The sequence below is a fragment of the Drosophila bipectinata genome, chromosome 3L (assembly GCF_030179905.1).
Source record: "Drosophila bipectinata strain 14024-0381.07 chromosome 3L, DbipHiC1v2, whole genome shotgun sequence".
NCBI classification, from domain to species: Eukaryota; Metazoa; Arthropoda; class Insecta; order Diptera; family Drosophilidae; genus Drosophila; species Drosophila bipectinata.
The window spans coordinates 7,975,897-7,996,965 of record NC_091738.1 but is presented as its reverse complement, the minus strand read 5'-3'; the positions used below and the strand labels follow the sequence as shown (position 1 = coordinate 7,996,965).

The 21,069-nt window shown below is 46.3% G+C and overlaps 4 protein-coding genes across 5 annotated transcripts; 1 reads left to right on the top strand and 3 right to left on the bottom strand.

Annotated features, from left to right (window-relative positions):
* Nucleotides 1-373: 373 nt before the first annotated feature.
* Mgat4b (alpha-1,3-mannosyl-glycoprotein 4-beta-N-acetylglucosaminyltransferase b) lies at nt 374-1,974 on the bottom strand. Its single transcript, XM_043210251.2, has one exon. The coding sequence runs from the start codon at nt 1,945-1,947 to the stop codon at nt 409-411; it is 1,539 nt and encodes a 512-aa protein (XP_043066186.2). The 5' UTR covers nt 1,948-1,974; the 3' UTR covers nt 374-408.
* A 30-nt stretch (nt 1,975-2,004) lies between these two features.
* On the bottom strand, nt 2,005-8,934 carry mop (tyrosine-protein phosphatase non-receptor type protein myopic). Its single transcript, XM_017254024.3, has 9 exons — nt 8,718-8,934; nt 7,349-8,098; nt 4,468-7,290; nt 3,376-4,407; nt 3,185-3,313; nt 2,943-3,124; nt 2,699-2,886; nt 2,515-2,634; nt 2,005-2,456 (listed from the first exon to the last, which is right to left on the bottom strand). The coding sequence occupies exons 1-9, from the start codon at nt 8,799-8,801 to the stop codon at nt 2,344-2,346; spliced, it is 5,421 nt and encodes a 1,806-aa protein (XP_017109513.2). The 5' UTR covers nt 8,802-8,934; the 3' UTR covers nt 2,005-2,343.
* Nucleotides 8,935-9,953: 1,019 nt separating this feature from the next.
* bmm (brummer) lies at nt 9,954-17,947 on the bottom strand. 2 transcript variants are annotated; one of them, XR_011442811.1, is made up of 8 exons: nt 17,531-17,947; nt 11,763-12,445; nt 11,531-11,697; nt 11,356-11,464; nt 11,205-11,293; nt 10,876-11,144; nt 10,596-10,755; nt 10,329-10,463 (listed from the first exon to the last, which is right to left on the bottom strand). XR_011442811.1 is itself a non-coding variant. In XM_017254047.3 (7 exons), exons 1-7 carry the CDS (start codon nt 17,688-17,690, stop codon nt 10,285-10,287), a joined length of 1,656 nt encoding a protein of 551 aa, XP_017109536.2. In that variant the 5' UTR covers nt 17,691-17,947; the 3' UTR covers nt 9,954-10,284. The 2 variants fall into 2 exon arrangements, 1 of the variants encoding a protein (XP_017109536.2); XM_017254047.3 differs by lacking the exon at nt 10,596-10,755 and having other exon boundaries at nt 9,954-10,463.
* A 205-nt stretch (nt 17,948-18,152) lies between these two features.
* Nucleotides 18,153-21,030, top strand: Tdrd3 (Tudor domain containing 3). Its single transcript, XM_017254064.3, has 4 exons — nt 18,153-18,305; nt 18,359-18,443; nt 18,504-20,645; nt 20,703-21,030. Exons 1-4 carry the CDS (start codon nt 18,271-18,273, stop codon nt 20,958-20,960), a joined length of 2,520 nt encoding a protein of 839 aa, XP_017109553.2. The 5' UTR covers nt 18,153-18,270; the 3' UTR covers nt 20,961-21,030.
* The last annotated feature ends 39 nt before the right edge of the window (nt 21,031-21,069 follow it).

Sequence of the window (21,069 nt, the reverse complement as noted above, 5' to 3'; positions counted from 1 at the left end):
GCTAACTTCGAAGTTGATATACTGGATGTAGTATAATAATATCAGATAAATATTGCAAATATTAGAGATATATGGCCGGTCCTTATGAGAATTTTATTATAAAACCTAATTCTTAGAATAAAAAATTTAAAAAAATTTCCAAGCTAATATCTCCAATAATACCAAAGTTATTATTTTTCCAAATATTAAATACCATTTTCGATGTTTCAGTTATATGGCAGCTATAGGATACATATAGTCGCCCGATTCCTATGAAATTTGGTATGACGCATTATTTTGTCAAAAGCAAAATCCAAAAGAAGTCCCAACTCTCTAACTCTAATAACACCAAAGTTATAGCTATTCCGATCATTCAGATACTATATAGCCGATCTGCAAGGGTATAAATATATCATTTTATTGAAAATTTTAGAAAAAACACCTTAAGAGTTTTGATGAAAAAAATATTAAACAAATTATAAATAAATAAAAATTCTTAAAATTCTGAAACATCCATGATTCACAACCCGAAGACCTTCCCGAGTCCCAAAAGAAGTTTCGGAACCAAGTAAGTCCCTCGTATTCCTCTCTAATGTAGTAAAGCATATAGCTGAAGGACCCTGGCTTATCCGACATGGAGTAACTGAGAAGAAAACCACATCCCTTGGTGTCCGAACTATTCTTCTTTAGGATGGGAATCCCCTCCACCACCTCCACTTCCAACTCCGGCAGAGTCCTGTCACTATCTTTGCCATTCCGGATACGAATCTGATGTCCACTGTACTTCTCCTGCATCAGTTGGTGCAACATCTTTGACCTCTGGGGCAAGTACATCCAGATAAAGGTTTCGCCAGGTTCCAAGTCCTTGTGCTGGCGGAGAAGTCTTTTCCGGTGCGAGGAGACCAGGTTGAAGGGCTGCCGCAGGTGGGGCATTCGTTGCTTTCCAATATCCCGATTGAAGCACTTGTCCTTTCGTTTCTGAACCTTCTGCGGCAGCGAGGACACCTGGCCCATGTGCTGGAACTGGGACTGCGAGGATCGGATGAATCTCAGCTCGAGCTCCTCCTGGCATTTCGGACCGGAAATACTCTCCCAACGGCAGCTCTGAAGGGCCACGAAGCTGTGCAGCAGCCAGTCGATGGGCTGGTCGTTGTAGAACAACTGGACATAGGACACAAAGGACCTAACCCCCGCGGCGGGAAATAGTTTTCCGATGAATCCCAGGTCGCAGAAGCTCATCACAATCCAGTCGGGCTGATTGGCGAGCTGGAAGTGGCTGTGCAAGGCGGCAAACCTCTGGATGTATTCCAGAAATCCGTCATTGGCCACCACGTCGTCTTCCAGCTGCAGGTAGAAGGCTCCCTTCCGGCGCGCATAGGACATCAGGAACATGTAGTCCAGATTCTGCTTGGCCCTCCAGTGCGACCTTTCCGGGTCATCCTGCAACGTGATCTTGAGGCTTAAGAAGTCCGGATAGTACTCCACAGGCGGGGCAATCACATCTACGAGACCCGCCTGCATATGTAGTGGATGACTGTACTCCAGTAAACCCACCAGGGCCTCGACAAAGGTTAGGTTGGTCTCACCCACAAAGATCACAATGAGGCTATCATTCTGCTGCTTGGAAGACATGTTTTGGATCAGACCTTTCACCATCTTGAGCACATAGTGCCGCCTGGGTCTAGCCACAGTTGGGACTCCAATCACGTACTTGACACCTTGCCTACCATGGCTGTATTTGTAACGGGGTCTTGTCTCCGGATTAGCTATCATATCTCTTGAGAACCAGTTGGGGTTCTGAGAGGTCCTTCTTAGGGGGTTTCTTGGACTTTCTTCGGATAACTTGGGTTGGGCTGGCTCTATGGGTTGGATTCCCATGTGATCCAAAATAAGGAACACTAGAACCATCCCCAAGTACATTAAAGCAACAGCCCCGCAGGCTTTCCAACGAATCTGGATCACGTTCATGATGGTTTTCAAAAAAGGAGCTTCAATATTTTTTGACTGATATTACAAACTGACTGCTTAGATTTTCAACGTATTTTATTGTTTTATAAATGTTTGACAGTATCCCGTTCTGGATTTATATATAATATTATATCAGTATAGTTTTGAAACTCTGAAAATATCCCATTAACATCACGATTCGTTCGAAATACATTCCATATAACAGTTGATAGAGACGATTACAATACAATATAGAGAATATAGATTACAAAATGATTTCGAAATTCCCTCAAATACTTTCCCTACTTTCTCTTCCCTCGTTTTAAATTGTTTCCAACAATGTCCTTTCTTTATAAATATTTTTTTGTTTAAATACTCGATTTGATTATTAAATGTGTGGTATAGCTTGTCAGTCGTTTATTTAAGCTTCCAGAGTGCATCCAATTCGTTGAGCGGATCCTTGGTCTCCTGCTGCTCCTTGGCGGTCACCTGGGGCGCCATCTTCATCTGATATGAGGTCATAATGCCACCTAGATGGATGAACAGGTTATAGTTTATTTTATTGGAATTAATCAGTTTTTTTTTTACGTTTGTTTAGCACGTTGTGGGCATTGCTTAGGACAATCTGCATGGACTGCTCCAGGATGCCGGCATCTCGAAGGGAGTTCTGACGCTGTGAGGAAATGCGAGACCAAACATCCACGACATCTGAAAGAGTAGGAAAAATATAGGATGTTAGAAACCTCCTCCTTGAAACTTTGATAGTTCTTACTTATCAAAATAGGCTGCTTGCTCTGGGTGGCTATGATGGCGCATACTCCAATGACCACTAGTTCCGAGCGCTCCGAACCCGTCAGGCAATTCATGATGAGCGGCGAGTTCGGGGTATTAGCTGCCCGGCAACGCTCCCGATGGGTGTCCAAAGCATTCTCAGCCACTCCCAACAGTTGAGCGGGGGATCTGAATATTAAATCATGATAAAGCTTTATATTTTCTATTAAGAGAGGTTGGCCTACCCCTTGGTCCACTTTTTAAGCTGCAGCAGAGACAAGTCCAGCACAGCATCGGCTCCATGCATGGACAACTTGAGCTGATACTCGGTGCAATGGCTTAGTTGCTGAATCTTCACACAGGTCACCGTGAAGTCATCGTAGTGTGTGGGTTGGTCCAGGTCCTGAGGCCAGTAGGGATCAAATAACTGAAAGAATATATAATATTTTGGATTACAATTAAGGATTTAAAACCCATTCCAACCTACCTCATTGGTGGTATGCAAACACACCACAGAACGCGACTTCTCCGACCAGATCATGGACCAAAAATCATTGATGGTGTTGGCCTGCGGGGTCTGAGCCACAATGAAGTTGGGGCATCCAACACTCAGGTTCTGTTGGAGGAATATCATTCTTTAAGATCATAAAATTATTAATTTTAGTCTTCAAAGTTCACCTTCATATAGGCAGCATTGATGTAGTCATCGGTCTGCTTATCCAACTTGACCCTAGCATGATCGTAGGGCAGACAGTCGAGGGAACGATTCTTCTCGGGAAACAGTTTGGCGATGGTTGTGGATCGCTTATTGGTGCTGGCCTCCTTGTCCAGTATCTTCTGCAACTCCTGCCACTTGGCCCCCAACTGGGTCGTACCATTTAGCATCTTGACGTGGAGGTTCTCCAGGAGCTTCTCATAGCTCTCCACCTCCTTTTGGAAATACTTTGTCGTCTTCTCGTCCGTGAATGTTTCGGTTTGGAATGAAAAGTTGCTGAAAGTGCCATTGCTGGCAGATGCTGCAGGTTTGGTCTGCTTCTCGGTAGCGGAATGTGTGAGGGAAACAGAGTCCCAGTCAAAGTTCTCCAGAGAGCTCAGATCCGAGCAGTTGGAGAGGTTGCCTAAGCTTGATCGCCGTGCAGACGCAGGAGCAGTTACTGCAGCTAAGGGGCTCTCCTCCGCTGCTGCTGGAGGAGGTACCTGCGGGGAGGTGGACACCGATTCCACAACAGCTTCAGGCGCAGATACCTGACTCGCTGGGGGAGTGGGTGTGGCTGCTACCACCACCTGCGGCTGAAGCACGGGCTGCGGCAGCATTGGAGGCGGCACTGCGGCGGAGCAATCGATGTCTAGGTCGCTCAGCAAATCCACATTGCTGGTGGGCTTGGGCGCCACAGGCTGAGCTTTCACCTCCGGCACCTGGGGTGTGGTCGAGCTGGTGGAGGAGGCGTAGGGCGGTCCACTGGTGGTCGTTTGGGTGTTGGCCACGCTGCTGGCACCACTTTGAATGTAAATGGATCCCGTGGGTTTCGCCTGATGCGTGGGATTGGGCTGCTGGTGCTGTGGTTCCTGCTGCTGTTGCTGATTTTGGACGCTGCCGTTGCCTTGGTAGCCATATTGAGTTGTGAAGTAGTTGGATGACTCCGGATTCACGCCGGTGGAAGTGGGGTCCGTGCCCGGTAGACTTGCCTTGGTGTGGGAGATGATGGGGGACTGTGGGGGAAGAGGTAATCTTGGTGAACTAGTCTCCAATTGTATGAGAGGTATACTTACATCGAAACCTGTTGCTGGATTACTGCGATTGGCGTTCTCCGAGTCCGTAGTGCCCACTGCTTGTTGCTTGCCACTCTGGCTGAACTGGTAGCCCTGGGATCCTTGGGCACCCTTCAGGGTACTGTTGTCTTGCTGGTATCCGCTGCTGTACTCGTAGTTTCCGGTCTGCGGATTGAAGCTGTACCCTGGATGGTTGGAGTAGCTGATGTAGGTGGCCGAAGGAGCTTGCGAAGATGCAGGAACTTGAGGGGGAACGGAGGCTTGACTTGGAGCAACTGAGGGTGCTGGAGCAGGGGCAGGAGACGCAACAGGAGCAGCAACAGCTGGCGAGGATTGATGGCCTGCAGTCGGTTGAGGCGATGACTGGACAGCTTGCGAGGGAAACAGCGTGGGTTGCTGTGGAACATAACCAGCCGGTGGTTGGGCATATCCCAGGGGCTGTTGCGGAGTTGGGGCCTGTGGGTATCCAGTGGGTTGTAGCTGGGGCGTTGCGGACTGTGGGTATCCGGCGGCCTGTTGCTGCGATGTCTGAACTGGGGGGTATCCAGCGGCCTGGGCATATGCTGAGCTAGGCTGAGATTGACTTGGGTATCCAGTGGACAGCTGCTGAGGAGTCTGGGATTGTGGATATCCGACAGATGGCTGCTGGGGAGTCTGGGATTGCGGATACGCAGCTGGTGGATGCTGTGAGGCTTGTGAAGTCTGTGCTGGATACCCCGAAGCCTGGGTCTGATTCGGAGCATAGCTCAGAGGTTGCTGGGCCTGTCCTGCTCCTGTTCCATAGCCAGAAGATGCTTGGTTAAAGGCCACCGGTTGTTGATAACTCTGTCCAGGATAGCCGCCTGGTGCCTGGTAAGGATTCGATGCCTGATTCACCACATAGGGAGCCTGCAGAGAAGAGGGCACCTCTCCATGGCTGGGACTTGGGTTGGCGTTCACTGAAGTGGCCACATACAAGGGCTGCTGGTAGTTGAAACCCTGCTCAGCCGAAGAAGCAACAGCTGCCGGAGCCGATCCAGGCAGCGCTCCAGGTGCTGCTCCAGGCGCAGCGTACGCCAGTGGCGGAACAGCTCCGCTTGGGTAGCCGTAGCTATAACCTCCCGTACTGGCATCCGGCTGCATGCTCAGCTGCCCCATGGCCCCGTGGAGGGTCTGGGAGTTGGGCGACGGCTGGGCCTTGTAGGCCGGCGGAGCAATATTTTGCTGCTGCTGCTGGTACATGGGATTGGTGTAGCCCGCGGCGCTGGGATCGAAATACTGCTGTTGCTGGAGGCTGTAGGGTGGTGGCGGTTCGTTGGGCGGAGCTGTGGCATAGGTGGAGCAGGCGGCCTGGGTGGGATTCTCGGAGCCCACGGGAACAGGACGGACAGTGGGAACAAACCCTGGATTGGCAATGTCTGCCATGGCTGCCTTGGCCTTCAGGTAGTCCCTCAGCTTGGGCGTGCTACTAACAGTGGTGGGCGTGGGCGGAGCTGCTTCCTGGGCCGGTCTACTAGCCACCACTGGGGTGGCCGCCTTGACGCTCTGCATCCTTTGCTGCCGCTCCTCGGACTGCACATCCCTGGCCGAACGGAAACGGGTCAACAGTTTCTGGACGTTGCCGGCCAGCTTCTTGTAGAACTCCAAGCCCTTGGCGGACTTGGCCAGCAGATCCTCATAGACATCATAGGAGGCAGCCAGGGAGCTGTAGAAGTGCTCCCGCTTCTGCTTCACATCCTGGAGTGTCTTGAGCACCGGTGCCGCCTTGGCGTAGTTTTCGGTGAGAGCTTGCAGAATATTGGCCTGGGCCAGCATGTTTTGGTCCAGCAGCTGGGTGATCTTGTCGTGCTTTGCCAGTTCGGTGGCGAAGAGCGCCTGCAGACCCTCCTGACCCCCGTGGGCAATCACCTTTCCGGTGATGTCGTCCTCATTGATGGCGATTCTCAAGTCCGCATGGAACTGGGCCCGTTGGGCCTTCATTTCGTTGACCTTGTTGAGGATGAGCTTCACGTCCCTGAAGATCTCGGTGGTGTTCAGCTCGGAACTTAGCTTGGGCATCAGTTGCTGGATTTCGGGCAACGGTCTGGCCAGGATCTTCAAGTTATTCACATGCAGGCTCATTGCCTTCCTTAGCGTGTTGTTAGATTCCCCTGCCCGAGCGTGGGCTTCACTGTACTTCTGGAATTCTCGCGACAATTCGGTTATGTGGGCGTTTGGAGTACGCTGTACTCCACTGGCCGTTTGGAACTCCCTCTCCGCCTGGTTTTCGGCCTCCAGCATCTGCGACAGCTCGTTGAGATTGGTCTCCACATCGGCGGTAATCTCGGCTAGCTGCGACATGGCCTCCACCAGGTCACTTATCGCCGTTTTGTTGGCATTCAAGGCGGCACATCGATCCACGATGCCCTGCGGCAGCTTGTTGGCCTGCTCCTCGTTGATGTTCAGATTGTCGAGCGTTAGGGAGCTCATGTAGGCCTCCAGCTGGGTATCCTTCTCTTCTAGCAGAGCTCCATATTTCCGCAGAACCTTGGCCTTTTCTTCGCTGTAAAGAGAGCTGGCCTCGTGGGCTTTCATCGGCACCAGTCTTGCAAAGATATCCGGTCCGGCATGCTCCTCATCTGTCACCTGGAAGCCGATTCCGTTCACCAAGTTGGCGCCCTGAACTGCAGCAATCGTGGACAGTTCAGGCACTGCCTCGTGGTAGATGAACTCGTTCTCGTTTTTGGCATTCTTCCGCTTGGCCTCCACGACATCGGCGGTGAAACTGAGGGATTCGTTGATCTCCCGCTGGTCGGGCAGACCCTTGGACTCCTTGCGAGCCTCCTCCAGCTTGTCCCAAGAGGCCTGTAATCATGTTTATCATTAAAGAAAGATTATAGTAAGTAAAGAAGCATTCACTTACCTGGTAGAGGGTCACCCTTTCGCCCATCTGGCGCTTCTCCTCGGCATGCTGGCCTTGGTACAGGTAGAGGATGCAGTTCAAGTAGTTGATTTTGAAGCGGACGTACTTCTTCCACAACTTGTATACGGAACTGTCGATGACCTGGGCTACGGGACCCTCATCGCCGCCGGTGAGTAGTGCGGCCAGAGCTGCTCCGTAATAGACTACAATCTGGGCCGTCACCTTTGCAACAACATGGGGCTTTCTATTGTCAATCAGCGACTTCTCCAGTATGCACTCCTGAGCCTGGGCGAAGCACACCTGTTGCTGAAAGACCAGAAGCTCTTGGGTCATAAAGTCCCCACCACTATTGACATTCGCATAGCGCTCTCGCAACTCGCCATAAGCCCAGGCTGCGGCCTGGAAGTGGGTGCAGGCCATCTTCATGCCATCAACATCCCCGCGGGTCACCGAAGCCCCGGATTGGGTGTGTGAGGCAGCGATGTTAAACAACACGGCTGCCCTTTCGAATCGCAGGTCGGACACCTCGTGCACGGCACTGTGGTAAAGGTCCTTCCAGGTGAAGGTGAATATAGCGCGGTCCGCCAGCTGGGGAAACCGATTCTGGAGGGCGTGGAGCTGGCAGTAATAGCGCTTCATCACCGGAGCTCCATCCTTGGTCGTGCGCATGGCCTGATTGCGCAGCGTCTCCAGGGCGTGGACTTCCTTGGAGTAGGCCTCGGGGTCCTCATGGTAGAATTCAGCAATGTACTGGAAGTATGCCATTGTTAGAAGTGAATGGGACAACTTTTATGACTAATTCTAAGCCCATCATGTGAAATAATGATAGAATAACGCTATTGTTTGGAAGATAATGAATGGATAATAGGCTGGTATTCGTGTTATAACCAATTTATTAGAAAAACGTACAGAATACAGAATAGATAAGATCCTAAAACTAAAATTATAAAACAACCTAATCACAAGACCATAATCTTATACTTTCATTGACCTTTTTCTCTGCAACAATCTTTGGTTTAATTTAATATCCAATGGATTTCTCATATATCTCATATAATAAAGGTAGGTTTATATTTGTTTATGGCTTTTTGTTTGTTAAATGGCTGGTATTCTGGCCTGTTAATCAGATGACGATGACTCAGCGCCAGACAAAGAGAGCTTCAAAAAGTGAAGGAACGGAGCCTCCTCCCCCTAACGAAAAACGGAGGCACTGCAGCACAAGGAACTCTGCATATAGCGACGCATATTCTTAGTTGTCCGATAAATTGGGTTAACTAATTGGCCCCCCCAGATTGTTTTGTTTTTATTTTCCCCCCAGCACTCTCTTAACTTTTTTTTTTTTTTCGATCGCCCCACCGCTCTAAGTTACCTTTTTCAAAGCCGCAAACGAGGTGCCTTCGGGACTCGATTTTAGGGCGAACCAAAGCATATGCAAGCGCGGCACCGCCTCCATCGTGTGTCTGCCCTCCTTCCGCTTTTGTCGACTTAAATTTGAGCAATTGGCTGGCAATCAATTTAATTAAAACAAAACAAAAGTCGGCTACAAGTAAAAATAATTGCTCTCAGTGTGACCGTTTCTGACTGCACTGAAAATGCCTCAGTGCAGTTTCTGGAAAGTACTCGTATGGCATCGATACTTTGCATCCAGAAGATATAGTCGAAAAGTAACAGAATTTTAAAAATGTTAACTATTTTCGTTTTAAAAAATGAAACAAATCGTTCAAGGTATGCCGTTTAAGAATCAGATAAATATTGGCAAAGATATGGGCTTCGCTGTGGGCCATATTGTCTATCCATGCATTTTTACGATTTTCGAAGGGGACCTCCAGGGAGGGTCCTCCAGGAATTTTGACAAAAAATCTTAAAAAATATTTGTTTCTAGATTTTGATGCAGATTGGTAAAGAATTGAGCCACAAATCGTTTAAGGTATGCCGTTTGAGAATCGGATGAATATTGGCAAAGATATGGGCTTCGCTGTGGGCCATATTGTCTATCCATGCATTTTTACGATTTTCGAAGGGGACCCTCAAGAAATTTTGACAAAAAATCTTAAAAAATATTTGTTTCTAGATTTAAATGCAGATTGGTAGAGAATCGAGCCACAAATCGTTTAAGGTATGCCGTTTGAGAATCGGATGAATATTGGCAAAGATATGGGCTTCGCTGTGGGCCATATTTTTCTTCCATGCATTTTTACGATTTTCGAAGGGGACCCTCCAGGAATTTTGACAAAAAATCTTAAAAAATATTTGTTTATAGATTTTGATGCAGATTGGTAGAGAATCGAGCCACAAATCGTTTAAGGTATGCCGTTCAAGAATCGGATGAATATTGGCAAAGATATGGGCTTCGCTGTGGGCCATATTTTCCTTCCATGCATTTTTACGATTTTCGATGGGCGCCATACAGAAAATTGTTAAAAAATTCTAAAAAACACATATTTTGTAGCTAGATTTTAATGCAGATTGAAGTAGAAACGATCTATAATATTTATAAGGCATTCCGCTTAATAATCGGGCAGATAATCCCATAGATATAGCCTTCCCCTGAGCACATCTTCCTAGTAATTCCAATAGAGACCCCCACAAGCAAAAGTCTGAATACTTTAAATTATTAATCTTTTTATTATTTATGGTTTATACATTTTAAATTTAACTTAAACACAGATGGGATTTAGATGACGTACACAGTGGTGTGAGGGTGAATAATAACAGATTGCAATTATTTGCTAATTGCCGAGTACGAACTGACGATGATACAATGGCAGCATACGGCTAAGTTAAGTTAGGTACATACGTTGGTCGTACTAAAACTAAAGGTACTGTCTAATGGAAACGCTACTAGGCTTTTCGCTTTGCTACGAGCCGCTTTGGAGATGTTTCGTTACAATAACTGAGCTGAGACCACGACCATCCTCCGCTCCGGAGTCTCCGGCTCATTCGATGACTATGTACATGTCGCTGTTGTGCGCCGTCGATGTGCTACTATAGCTCTGATCAGCTTCAGGATCGCTGTGGACACTAGCATCTGACTCGGCCGCCAAATCCAGCGCGAACTGGGGCGTTGAAGATTTGCATTCTTCCGTGCTCGGTGTCTGGGCATCGATGAAAAAGTCTGCAGAGGATTGACCAAAAATAAGGGTATTAGTTGAATGCTTAAAGATCTTTTTTTAAAAAATCGCATGATGAATGGGGGGACACTTTGGACTCTACACAAGTATTGGAAATGAAAATTCGGATCATTTACCTGATATAAAATGATTTAAAATTTTGACTTTGTGCTTGTGTAGGTTCATATAATGGAGGTGCATTTTAATTGTCGTTTTATTAAATTTTCTGATAACTGTGTGTGATTGTGCTTTAAAATGCTACGTCGTGCAGTTCAGGTGTCGTGGGCATTATTTGTACTGTAAGAAAGTTTATGGTTGTGGTTGAATTTTCAAACGATACGAATGCTTACGCATTACTTTACAAAATGGTATGATTTTATATGATTATTAGATATAAAATCTATGAGATCAACCAACCTGATTCAACGCCATTCCATTCACTGACCACCGTGTTGTGGCTGTGCTGGTGGGGATTGGGATGATCCTCGACGGATCCCTCGTATATTTGCAGATCAGTGGCCAGTTCATCGTGCTCCGTCATATCGTCAAAGTCAAAGATTTCGGTTACTTTGACCTTGTTGGTGTTATTGTCGGTGTAATAGTAGGCATAGAGAGCGTCGTTGTGCGTGGTCATTTTGAGGACGTGCTCAAAGTTATCGACATCGTCTTCCAGAGGAGTAGCACCACTACAAAGAGATTAAGTTTCTGGTTAATAGCTTGTTTTAAATATTATTCATTTAACTTACCATTCATCTACGAGAATGGATACTCGAGGTCCATAGAGTCGGCTGGAATGCAGAAGCCCAGTGGCATCGAAATGGGGCTGGTCATAGAGCTATAAGCATTAAATTTTATTAATATTTTAAATTTAATTAATTAAATATAAGCTCAGCTTACCGTAAATTTATTAAGCAGGCGTATTTGCATAGCATTATTAAATTGTACAATAAAGTCCTCCACCATTATCCTTGCCTGCTTTGTGAGTTTGGGCGTAAGAGTGGTGATTCTACAAAGAAATTAAAAAAAATAATTAATATCATTAAAAATAACTCATTATATAACCAAAACCCACTTGGATATGGTGGCCAGTAGAAAGTCCATGGGCACTGTGGCGGGCAGGGATAAAAGTTTAATACCGCGATGCTTGAAGATCCAGTTGGCTAGTCCCTTGTTGGCTTGTTCTATATAGTCCTGGATCACATCCAGCACTGTTTGTGGCATGTTTGAGCTTAAAGCGTCCTAAAAATACAAAAATTACTTAATTAATAAACAGTTTTAAGCCAAAATGTGATCTATTTCCTTACCTTTCTATGCTTTTTGCATTCCCGGCACTCGGGATCGAACTCCTCTGGCTGGGCCACCGTTTCGGAGACCACGAAAGTGGACTGCACCGCCACACACCGTCGGCAATTGATGAGATTGTTGCGATGGAGGAACTGAAGGGCATCATCGAATCCCTGCTGGCAGAACTTGGACAGGAATTCGGGACGCGGCGGGAAGAGGATCCTCACGAACCGGTTGACATTCTGTCGGGAGATCTCAATGCTGGTGTTGGCCCAATTCAGGTGGAAGAGCTGTGAGCTCTGGTCCCGCGGGCAGATATCACTTTCACCGCAGAACGGGCTAACTGTGATGGTGTTCTCGTCCAAAATGGGCAGATTATCGGAGAAGGCACCGTCCATGTAACGGACGCCACGGAATTTGGGCGGCAGTATGCCCGAAAATCCGGGAATAAAACAGGCACAGAGCAGGGCCTGGAGCACCTCTTCCCGAGACTCGAATTCCGAAATTATCACATTCTTGCCGTCGTAGACGCGGGTCAGGGAGATGTGCAGCCTGCCGTTGACCCGTTTGTGGGCATCCTCTGGTAGATGCTTCTGCAGACCCTCGAGCAGGCAGGTCTGGATGTTGAAGGAGGGACTGAAGGGACCTAAGGAGTAGCGACGCGCCTCGTTGACCACCCGGAAGAAATCAGATGTCATGCTGCCTGCAAAACATAAAAATCATTTCTATTATTAGTTATATTTCCAGAAGAATCCTCATTCTTAAAAAATACCCTTGCTGCTAATCGGGCTTATAAAACATTGATATTCGAGGGTTCAGTGGGCTATCAGCATCACGCTCATCCCCCGATTCCTGATTAGCGATCTACGTCTGATGATGATGCCCCGCAGCTTGTGCGTCACTGTGTCATCCAAATCCAAAGGGTCAAGTGCTGCTCTTGGCCATTTCCCGCCCGAGAGTGACGTGCAAACCTTGAGGGGTTTGGAGGCGACCCCCAACACAGTTAATTCTGCTGATAAGCAACTATACCTCTGGCCAGCCACCATATGTTCTCACTTGTATTCCACAATGAATCAAGAATGTTTATATAAAAATAATAAAAAATAATATATATGGCGAGTTTTTGTAAATCGTACGATGCCAGAACCGATTGTAATTGATAAGCCAATGAATGAATTAATTAATAATTATGTTTAATTATTTTATCAGTAATGGGGGAAAGATAAGCAATGACTCTACGAAAATATGTGAAATTCCACTTGTAAAATGGTTTTATTAATAATGGTGACCAGGTTCTAGATATATCGGCGGTGTGGGAACCTATGCTCCTATATGGCTGCCATAAAACTAGCTTGGAACTCGGCATGTGCCATGTGCCACGCTGATAAGAAACCAACCTCCTGCTGGCAGTGCCACACGCTCGTACTTTCCAAATATTTTGATTAAATGCTAATCCATCTAGAAGATAAGCCTGGAAGAGTATACAATATATAGAAAAGTTTCTAATTTCCGAAATTGACGTAAATTGGAATCAGGCCATCAGACAAGACAGAATGCGGAATAGCGAAAGCTATAAGGTCTCGACCTGTCCCGATTTCCTCCGCTCGAGAGGGAATTATATGATCAGGATAGTTGGAAAACAAGTGACATAACATCCACTTATCGCTGGAGCTCTCTGGAGGTATGACATTGAAACACTATCACAGTTTGGAGTTTGGAACCTTGCCGAAGAACTTTTATGGTCAGAAGTGTTCATGGGGGGGACGCCTATAAGTGGCCGGTTCCCGGTTCCCGGAACCCGATTTCCTATCAAGCTTGTTGTGTGCTTTCGTGTGTCAACAGCAGCAGCCATAATATACTTGAGGGGAAAATGCAAATAAACAACGCTATCGCATTACGTGCTGGCTTCTCAAAATTTGTTATTGTTTTGAATTTTCTAAGCAAAATAACAGCTGCGTGTGGAAAAAAGAGGTTTATTTATTATCTTATAGAAATGGGAGGGGCCTTGAATTATTTTAAAATTAATATAAATTCATTAATATAATAATAAATAAAATAATAAAGTCTATAATTTTTTTCAACTGTATCTTAAAGTTTAACGCTTCCAGTTACATGTATCTTGTGGTTACGAGTCAAGTGCATCTAACGCCCCTCTCTGGGAGGACGGAGGCCTAACGGAAAATCGAAACGAAACCAAAACAACAAAAAAGAGAAGAAGAAGAAAAAAAAAACATCACACATACACATGTATAAACAAAGAGAGCTGCACCAAAAATACAATATCTTGGGGGCTCGACTTGAATGGATTAATAAACAAGTTCCAAAGGGGGGAGGTAGGGAGAGGGAGAGTGGTGGGCCTGCAGTTGTTGCTTTCATTGGGAAAGTAGCGGCACTTGAAGGAAAAAAGAAACAAAAAAAACTTTCAGCATAAAGAGAGCAAAAAAGAGAGAAAGGGAGGGAGAGGTACACACCCCCCATTTCCGTGGCCTGACACCCAAAAAAAAATTCGAGTTTGCTCTCTTGTAATGTGGTACCCTCTCCCTCTCTCTTATCAGGCCCCAGCCCTTTTAGCTGTGTGTCCCACTCGCACCAAAGGCCACATCACGTGATATTGTGCTTGTATGCCTCATAGAGGGCCAAGAATGTGCCTCTTCCGCTTGCGCATAGTTTACAAAAATTACATACATACATTGTATGTATATATATGTAGAATGTATGTAATGAATGTTATTCTATGTATGTTTACAGTGGGCCATAAAGTTATGTTTATATTGTATTTTGTTGGCTTTGTGACTTGTAAGAGTTCTTTGTTTCGATTTCCAAAAGGGGATTCTAATTGGTTCTAATACTAACTCTTTTTTTTGAATATTTTATATTGTTTTTTTCATATCCATTGACTTTTCTTATAGACTGTTAAGGCTGTTTCGTGGTATATATGTAGGTCACATTGCAATGCCATGAGTTCTCTGTGCACTTGGCAACGGATTTTCGGGTTCGAAAGGCTGCTTTCGTTTCCACTTTTAGGGTGGGTTTCCAGAAAGGGCCTAACCCAGACCCGGAGAAAGGCGGCTGGAACTTTGGCCCTGCAGCTGTCCTTCCTCAGCTGCTGCCATAGAGAAGGTTATGCTCCAACTGTGGACATCTATGATTGGTTTTGTGGGCCGCAGAAAGTGTGTCAATCAACAATAGTGCCTCCCCATTAGCATCGGAGGAGAACGAATCATTGAAAGATACGCCCGCCCGCCACCTACATTATAGAGGACCCCGCAGAGCTGATAACGGCAAAGCCCAGCTGCGGTCCACTAACGAAGATAGTATATGTATTTGCTTTGTGCTCTAATCATCATCTCGCAAAGTAGGAAACTACTAAGCCCCAATCCCCAATGCGCGAAATACGTCAATCGAACTTACATATAATAATTGCCCCTGCAGAACGGCTATATAGATAACCATCTGAATCTGGAATCGGAATCAAACAAAGAGCCCCATCTGCGACTTAAGTTACCAACTGCACTTGACTCATTTATTTTTGCAGACAACCTGATGCACCCTCCCGATTGGACTTTAGATGGTCGGAAATCGACAACATGACTCCCACACATGATAACAGGAGAACCATAAAGGTATAACCGATAAGCAATGAAAGTATAATATATACATATATAGGAATGAATTGCAGTTGAGATTTCTAAAATTTCCAGCCAATTGAAGGTCGGACATTGGCATTCTCACTAAAAATAAAATATATACTATGTAAGTGTGTTTACAGATTTCTATATCTCATCTCATCTAATAGAGAGTCTATTATATATGGCCCCTGATCCTATAGAAAGGGAGGAAGTTTCCATGTCTGTCGCTAAGGTGGAGGTGGATCATACGATACCGACAAGGAGTTCGCGTGGCTCGTGTTCAAGTGGTCATCCACATGGTAGAGGAAGTGCACAGACTTGCTGATAAGGTCGGTGAATGGTCTAACTAGCACCGGATGAGGTGCCTATCTAAATAACCACCCTATTTTAGTGGTTTTTTCGGGTCTAATAGAAATTTATAACAAAAGTAGCAGGATGTTATAAATAGAAGTAGATTTATAGATGCTGTTAATCTTTAAGATATAGTATATACTTCCTTTTATTGGAAACTTTCACAAAAGATAGATGACTAGATGACGTTACTGTACTTGTACTTGGAACCCAAAACCCCCTTCCTAGGGTTACCAGACTAAAGTCCACTTTAGTTGCGCTACGGGTCTGGACTAATCAAATATAGAGACCTACCGAACCCGAATTTAAGTGCCGCAATTAAAGTTGTAACTGAAACTACTGAGTGGCAAGAGAAACTACTTTCTGGTTACCTGCCACATCTGGTCTGGTCGGGGTAACGAACTTTCCAGCAAGTGGAGGAAACCAACAGGTAGAAAGATGCAAAAAGGTGTAATCCAGAATGAGTAATGATAGATCCAGAAGGCACAATAGAAAACAAGGGAAAGACCTAAAGACCTCTAGTATTTTTCTCAGTGTATCAACTTCAATGAAAACCCAAGTCGGTGGAAATTGAGCGTACCAGTTCCCCGGGGGTGATGATCATCATCCCATTGGGATGAACAAAAAAAATATATATATATTGATTATTTTTATGATCGAGTTCTGCTGACGTTATTCCCCGATTATAGCTGTCGATTGGCCTGAACAAACGATAAGAGACCCTCTACCGATCTACTATATATACAGTAGCCCCTAGTGAGTAATCCAGCTGATTTTTGTTTTCAAAAACCCTATATAGCTATAGTTATGATTGACATGTTTATACCCACGATACAAACGAAGCGTTACAACCATAACAAGAACTCATATTACAAGACTATGAATATGTATATATATTTTGATTTCCCAGTTATATATAGACCTGATTCCACAAGAGTACAACATTTGCCTCGAATTCCATAGCGACTTTCGACGAACGGGCCTCCTAAACATACAAAACAAATAAATAATTCGACCTTCAGCAACTTGATCGAAATAAGTCGTCTATATACTAGACAGCAGAGTTCAATCAAATAGTTACCAAAATATTACAAGACTTTTAAATAGATTTTTAAGATAGATTTTCTTATTTTATGAGTTTTTAAAGCCAATATATTTTTTTTAATAACTGGTTCTATTTTTAGACCCTCTGGTGTTACTTCGTAAGCTTGTTTGCCTAGCCCGCCCATTTATTTTTGGGTTCGCCGGTTTTACAAAAGTGCGTTGTCCCGGGCTATGGTGGGGACTTGTTTTTCTCATTTTCGTTCGGATTGGATGGAGGTTTCTCAAATGCGTAGTAGACGAGCCCCCCAACGAAAATTTGGACAAACACACACACATACACACTCGTAGATGGAGTGGCACTATCAAAATATATTATGAAAGACCCCCATTGACTTCCTTGCGACCTACAAACGCAAAACAAGCTTATCAATTCAAAAATGCGTTTTATATTGAGCCTCGCAGCATCTCGCTCTCTCTCCCACTAACAGAGTCACTGAACTGGCCAGTGGTTGTTTTTGCAGTCAGCTGTTTTCGCAACTGTATAAACAGTTGGCCTCCAAAGGGGGGTACTCAACTACAAATAAAACTAAACCCTTTCAACTAACTAACTTTTAAAGACTAATATTAAGAACTATATTAAAAGTAGGTCATGTTTAGAAACTTCCAGAAACTATTTAGAACACAATACCCCCCTTTTCGACACCACTGGTTTATATTTTTTTTTTTTCGAGAAAAGGGGAGAAGTAGGCTGGTATATAACTCACCCAATGGCAAATCGCAGAGGAGACAGCAGGCGGCCAGCGAACCGGCCGAGGCGCCTCCAATTTTCTCCAACAGCAGATGAGGTGCATACTTTTTGAAACAGACTGCGACTCCGACGTGGTAGATGCCAAGGAATCCGCAGCCAGCGAATGATAGATTCATGCTTTGAATTCTAGGGGTTCGAGTTCTATCGGTTGATGTCTGTGTGTGTTTGCGTCACTGTTGTTTTGTTTTTGTTTCTTGCTGCGTCTAACACTTTTCAAAGACTTATTTCACACAGTGTATGACAGATCGTTCGATCAATAAATTGAGTATGGGTATGACGAATAGATCGTTTTGTTAATGCACTTTTGTTTCGCTTTTTTAGCTAGTTTTTAGTTTTTCTTGCGCGCGAACCGTTAGTCTACCAACTGAACATTGTCAGTCGCTTATATAGTAGACAGTGTGACCGTTGCACGCTCTTTTGAAATAGCCGGCAATTATAAAAATATCGATATATATTTTAAGAATGTGGGGAAAGGTTAAATGTTAAAACCTTTTGTTTTATCCATAAATTTTCAATTTAATTGAGATAATTTCAGTTTTATTTTACATAAACTATGATCTTTGTTAAAAAAAAACTATCGCTGCAATTATTCACGACCCAAGAAACAGTGTTGGAAATTCCCAGGGATTACACTTCTGATACATTTCCCATCGCTAGCAGTATTCGGTTTGCAAAAATATAGGTTTTCATGAAAAAATGGAATTAGGCAAGAAACTACGGGAAAGTGGCTGGTAAGTGAGTCTTAATTTATCAAGAATTAAGGAGTAAACACCGTTAACTGCAGGTACTTTACGGATGAGGGCCTCAAAGTGCTGTCAACCGCAGTGGGATGTGAGGAGCCCCGCAAAATTATTGATGAGGCGCTAAACGTAAGAAAGTAGGCGAACCGGCAGAGGCAATTATTTATTTGTTTTTATTGTTGATTTTAGCGGGATATTCGTGACATTGGCGGAGGAGCACTGCCTACGAAACGAGAGGATGCCTCAGTGCCCGGTCGGATTGTCCTGCAGGTTCAGAGAATCCGAAACATATCTGCGCCCAAGGCAAATGAGGAGTCCAAGGCGGCGCCTCGCTTTCTGCAGCTCGATCTGAGCGATGGCCAGACTTCGATACAGGCCCTGGAGTTGGAGCCGGTGCCGCAGCTGAGTCTGAATGTGGCGCCCGGCACCAAAGTCTATTTTAAGGCCGAGAAGCTTCAGTTGATTCAGGGATTCGTGGTGCTGCGCTCCTCGGAACTCCAGATTCTGGGAGGCCGTGTTGATGCGCTATACGAAAAGTGGGATCTGGCCAGGACCATGTTGAAGTACGCCCGCAGTGGCCGACCTCTGAGTGGAACTTCAGCTCCTCCGCCCTGGGTGGCTTTTGGAAAGAAAATCGACTCCACGGCCGACAGAAACTTCAAGAGTCTGGGCTCCTCTGGCGATAAGGAAAAGCCCGTAAAAGAGAACGACGAGTTCAATGCCATGCGAAGCGAGGCGATCGCGGAGGCCACCAAGGCGGGTGGCAAGAAAGTATTCGGCGGCGGTGGACAGAACATTGTGGATCACAACATCAAAAAGATTCTTGACAAGGGCTTCACGGAGGATGAGGCTCGCAGTGCCTTGCACGCGACTAGAAATAACCTGGAGCGTGCTCTGTTCAACCTGAAGAGGCGCAAGGAGGCAGGTGGCGTGGGTCCCATAGAATCCATGGGTCGGCCTGGGCGTGGAGAGCGTCCTGGACGGGAGGGGAAGCGAGGAGCCAGCAGCAAGGACGAAGCAGAAGCGCCAAAGCCTGCAGCCAACGCCACGCTCTTTGATTTCCTTACCACCAAGCTACCAGCCTCAGAGGCACCAGCCCCAAGTGTTCCCGAAACCTTTGCTTCGGTTCCAGCGGCCCCCAACACTGCCAATCATTATAATCCCTTCAAGCAGTACGGCAGCTCGAGGTTCGGTGAACCAGACAGTAAGCCATCGCTTGGTGGAGGAGGAGGTGGAAAGTTTGGCGATCGTTCCAGGTTCGAGAATAACGTATCGAGCAGCTTTGCAGCCCACCGTGGTGGCCATGGAGGATCGTCCAGGGGTGGAGGACGTAATCGTGGTGGCGGGAGAGATGAACGGCCACCGAGGGAGGAAAAGCCACATCGGGAGGAGAGACCTCCTAGGGAAGAGAGACCTCCCAGGGAAGAGCGCCCGCCAAGAGATCGTGGTGGTGCCCTTAACGATCGGGTGCCAGGACGCCACAAGCCGGAACAGTCGGCAGGAAAGGCCACTAATAGGAATGGGCTGGATAATCCTCCCGGCAAGAGTGCTGCCGAGGTGAAAACAGAGTCAGAGACTACAAATGGAAAGGATCAGGCTGGAAACAGACGTGGCAGCGATCGAGGCAGCAATCGTGGTGGGTCCAATCGAGGAGAAAATGGAAATGCCAATGGAAACAGGCGCAAGCAGCAAGGAGGCAGCAGCTCAGGGGCATCAACCATTCCAGGCTCCGTCAAGTCGGGAGAGGATTTCAGTGCTCGCCTCAGCAAAGTCACCGAGGAGACGGCCAATCTCAAGGTGAGCAGTGCTCCCAAGCGTGAGAATCGCCGCCGCCAGGGCCAAGGCAACCGTCAGGGAGGAGCGGCAACGGGATCGGAAGTCCAGCCACAGCAACAGCCGCCAGCGCCACTGCCGACGCAGAAGTCGAATCAGAAAAATCAGCAATCGCAGCAGAATCAGCATCACAATCACCGTCAGAATTCTCAGAGCAATTACAGTCAGTTGCCCAACGGGTATACCTATGATCCCAGCAAGATCATGGGTTTCCAAAGCAAGGAGGCTAACGAGTTCGCCATGAGCCTGCTGAAGAGTCAGGGCGTGGGGGTGGCCAACCAGCAACAGCAGCATCAGGAGCAGCTGCAAAAGCTTCAAGCGGCGTCTTTTGTTTCGGCTCCTGGCCCTCCCACTAATGCTCATCCTCATCCCCAGGCACCTCCGGCTGTGTCAGGGCCGCAGGCAGTTCCCAGGGATCACTTTGGTATGACGCCCGGCGATGCCTGGATGTGGAAGAAGGGCGACTTGTGCATGGCCAAGTACTGGGACGATGGAAGGGTGAGTATCATCCCATAGCTATGATGGAAAGAGTCTCATTTCCATTTCGAATTGCAGTATTATGAGGCTGAGATCACGGGAGTTTCGGAAAAAACTTGCGTGGTCTTCTTTCTGGGCTATGGCAACCACGAGGAGGTCCTGAAGCTAGACATTCTTCCCATCACGGATGCACAGAACAGGCCGCTGAGCAATGCTCCATCGTACCAGCAGATGCAGAGCCAGCAGCCGGCGCAGCATCCACATTCACGCTTTCGGAGCGATCGCCAGGCCCAGCAGCAGCAGGTCTATGTGCCACCCCACAAGCGGGAGCATTGAGACGGCCTTGGCCTGTTTAAAACGTATTTAAATCAATTAAAATGTTTCGAATAAAGAACTTTAAAGTAAATTTGAAAACAAAATAAATAAATTTTATAATTCCAACTAG

What these genes read in the sequence shown, in the direction of transcription:
- Mgat4b (XM_043210251.2), bottom strand. Translation starts at nt 1,947, where the DNA reads ATGAACGTGATCCAGATTCGTTGGAAAGCCTGCGGGGCTGTTGCTTTA.
- mop (XM_017254024.3), bottom strand. Translation starts at nt 8,801, where the DNA reads ATGGAGGCGGTGCCGCGCTTGCATATGCTTTGGTTCGCCCTAAAATCG. An exon ending in CGTTTGCGGCTTTGAAAAAG is followed by an intron (nt 8,099 to 8,717) that starts GTAACTTAGAGC and finishes GCATACTTCCAG; the next exon opens with TACATTGCTGAATTCTACCA. An exon ending in GTTTGCATACCACCAATGAG is followed by an intron (nt 3,125 to 3,184) that starts GTAGGTTGGAAT and finishes ATATTCTTTCAG; the next exon opens with TTATTTGATCCCTACTGGCC.
- bmm (XM_017254047.3), bottom strand. Translation starts at nt 17,690, where the DNA reads ATGAATCTATCATTCGCTGGCTGCGGATTCCTTGGCATCTACCACGTC. An exon ending in AATGCAAAAAGCATAGAAAG is followed by an intron (nt 11,698 to 11,762) that starts GTAAGGAAATAG and finishes TTGTATTTTTAG; the next exon opens with GACGCTTTAAGCTCAAACAT. An exon ending in GCCTGCTTAATAAATTTACG is followed by an intron (nt 11,294 to 11,355) that starts GTAAGCTGAGCT and finishes TAATGCTTATAG; the next exon opens with CTCTATGACCAGCCCCATTT.
- Tdrd3 (XM_017254064.3), top strand. Translation starts at nt 18,271, where the DNA reads ATGGAATTAGGCAAGAAACTACGGGAAAGTGGCTG. An exon ending in AAACTACGGGAAAGTGGCTG is followed by an intron (nt 18,306 to 18,358) that starts GTAAGTGAGTCT and finishes CGTTAACTGCAG; the next exon opens with GTACTTTACGGATGAGGGCC. An exon ending in TTATTGATGAGGCGCTAAAC is followed by an intron (nt 18,444 to 18,503) that starts GTAAGAAAGTAG and finishes TGTTGATTTTAG; the next exon opens with CGGGATATTCGTGACATTGG.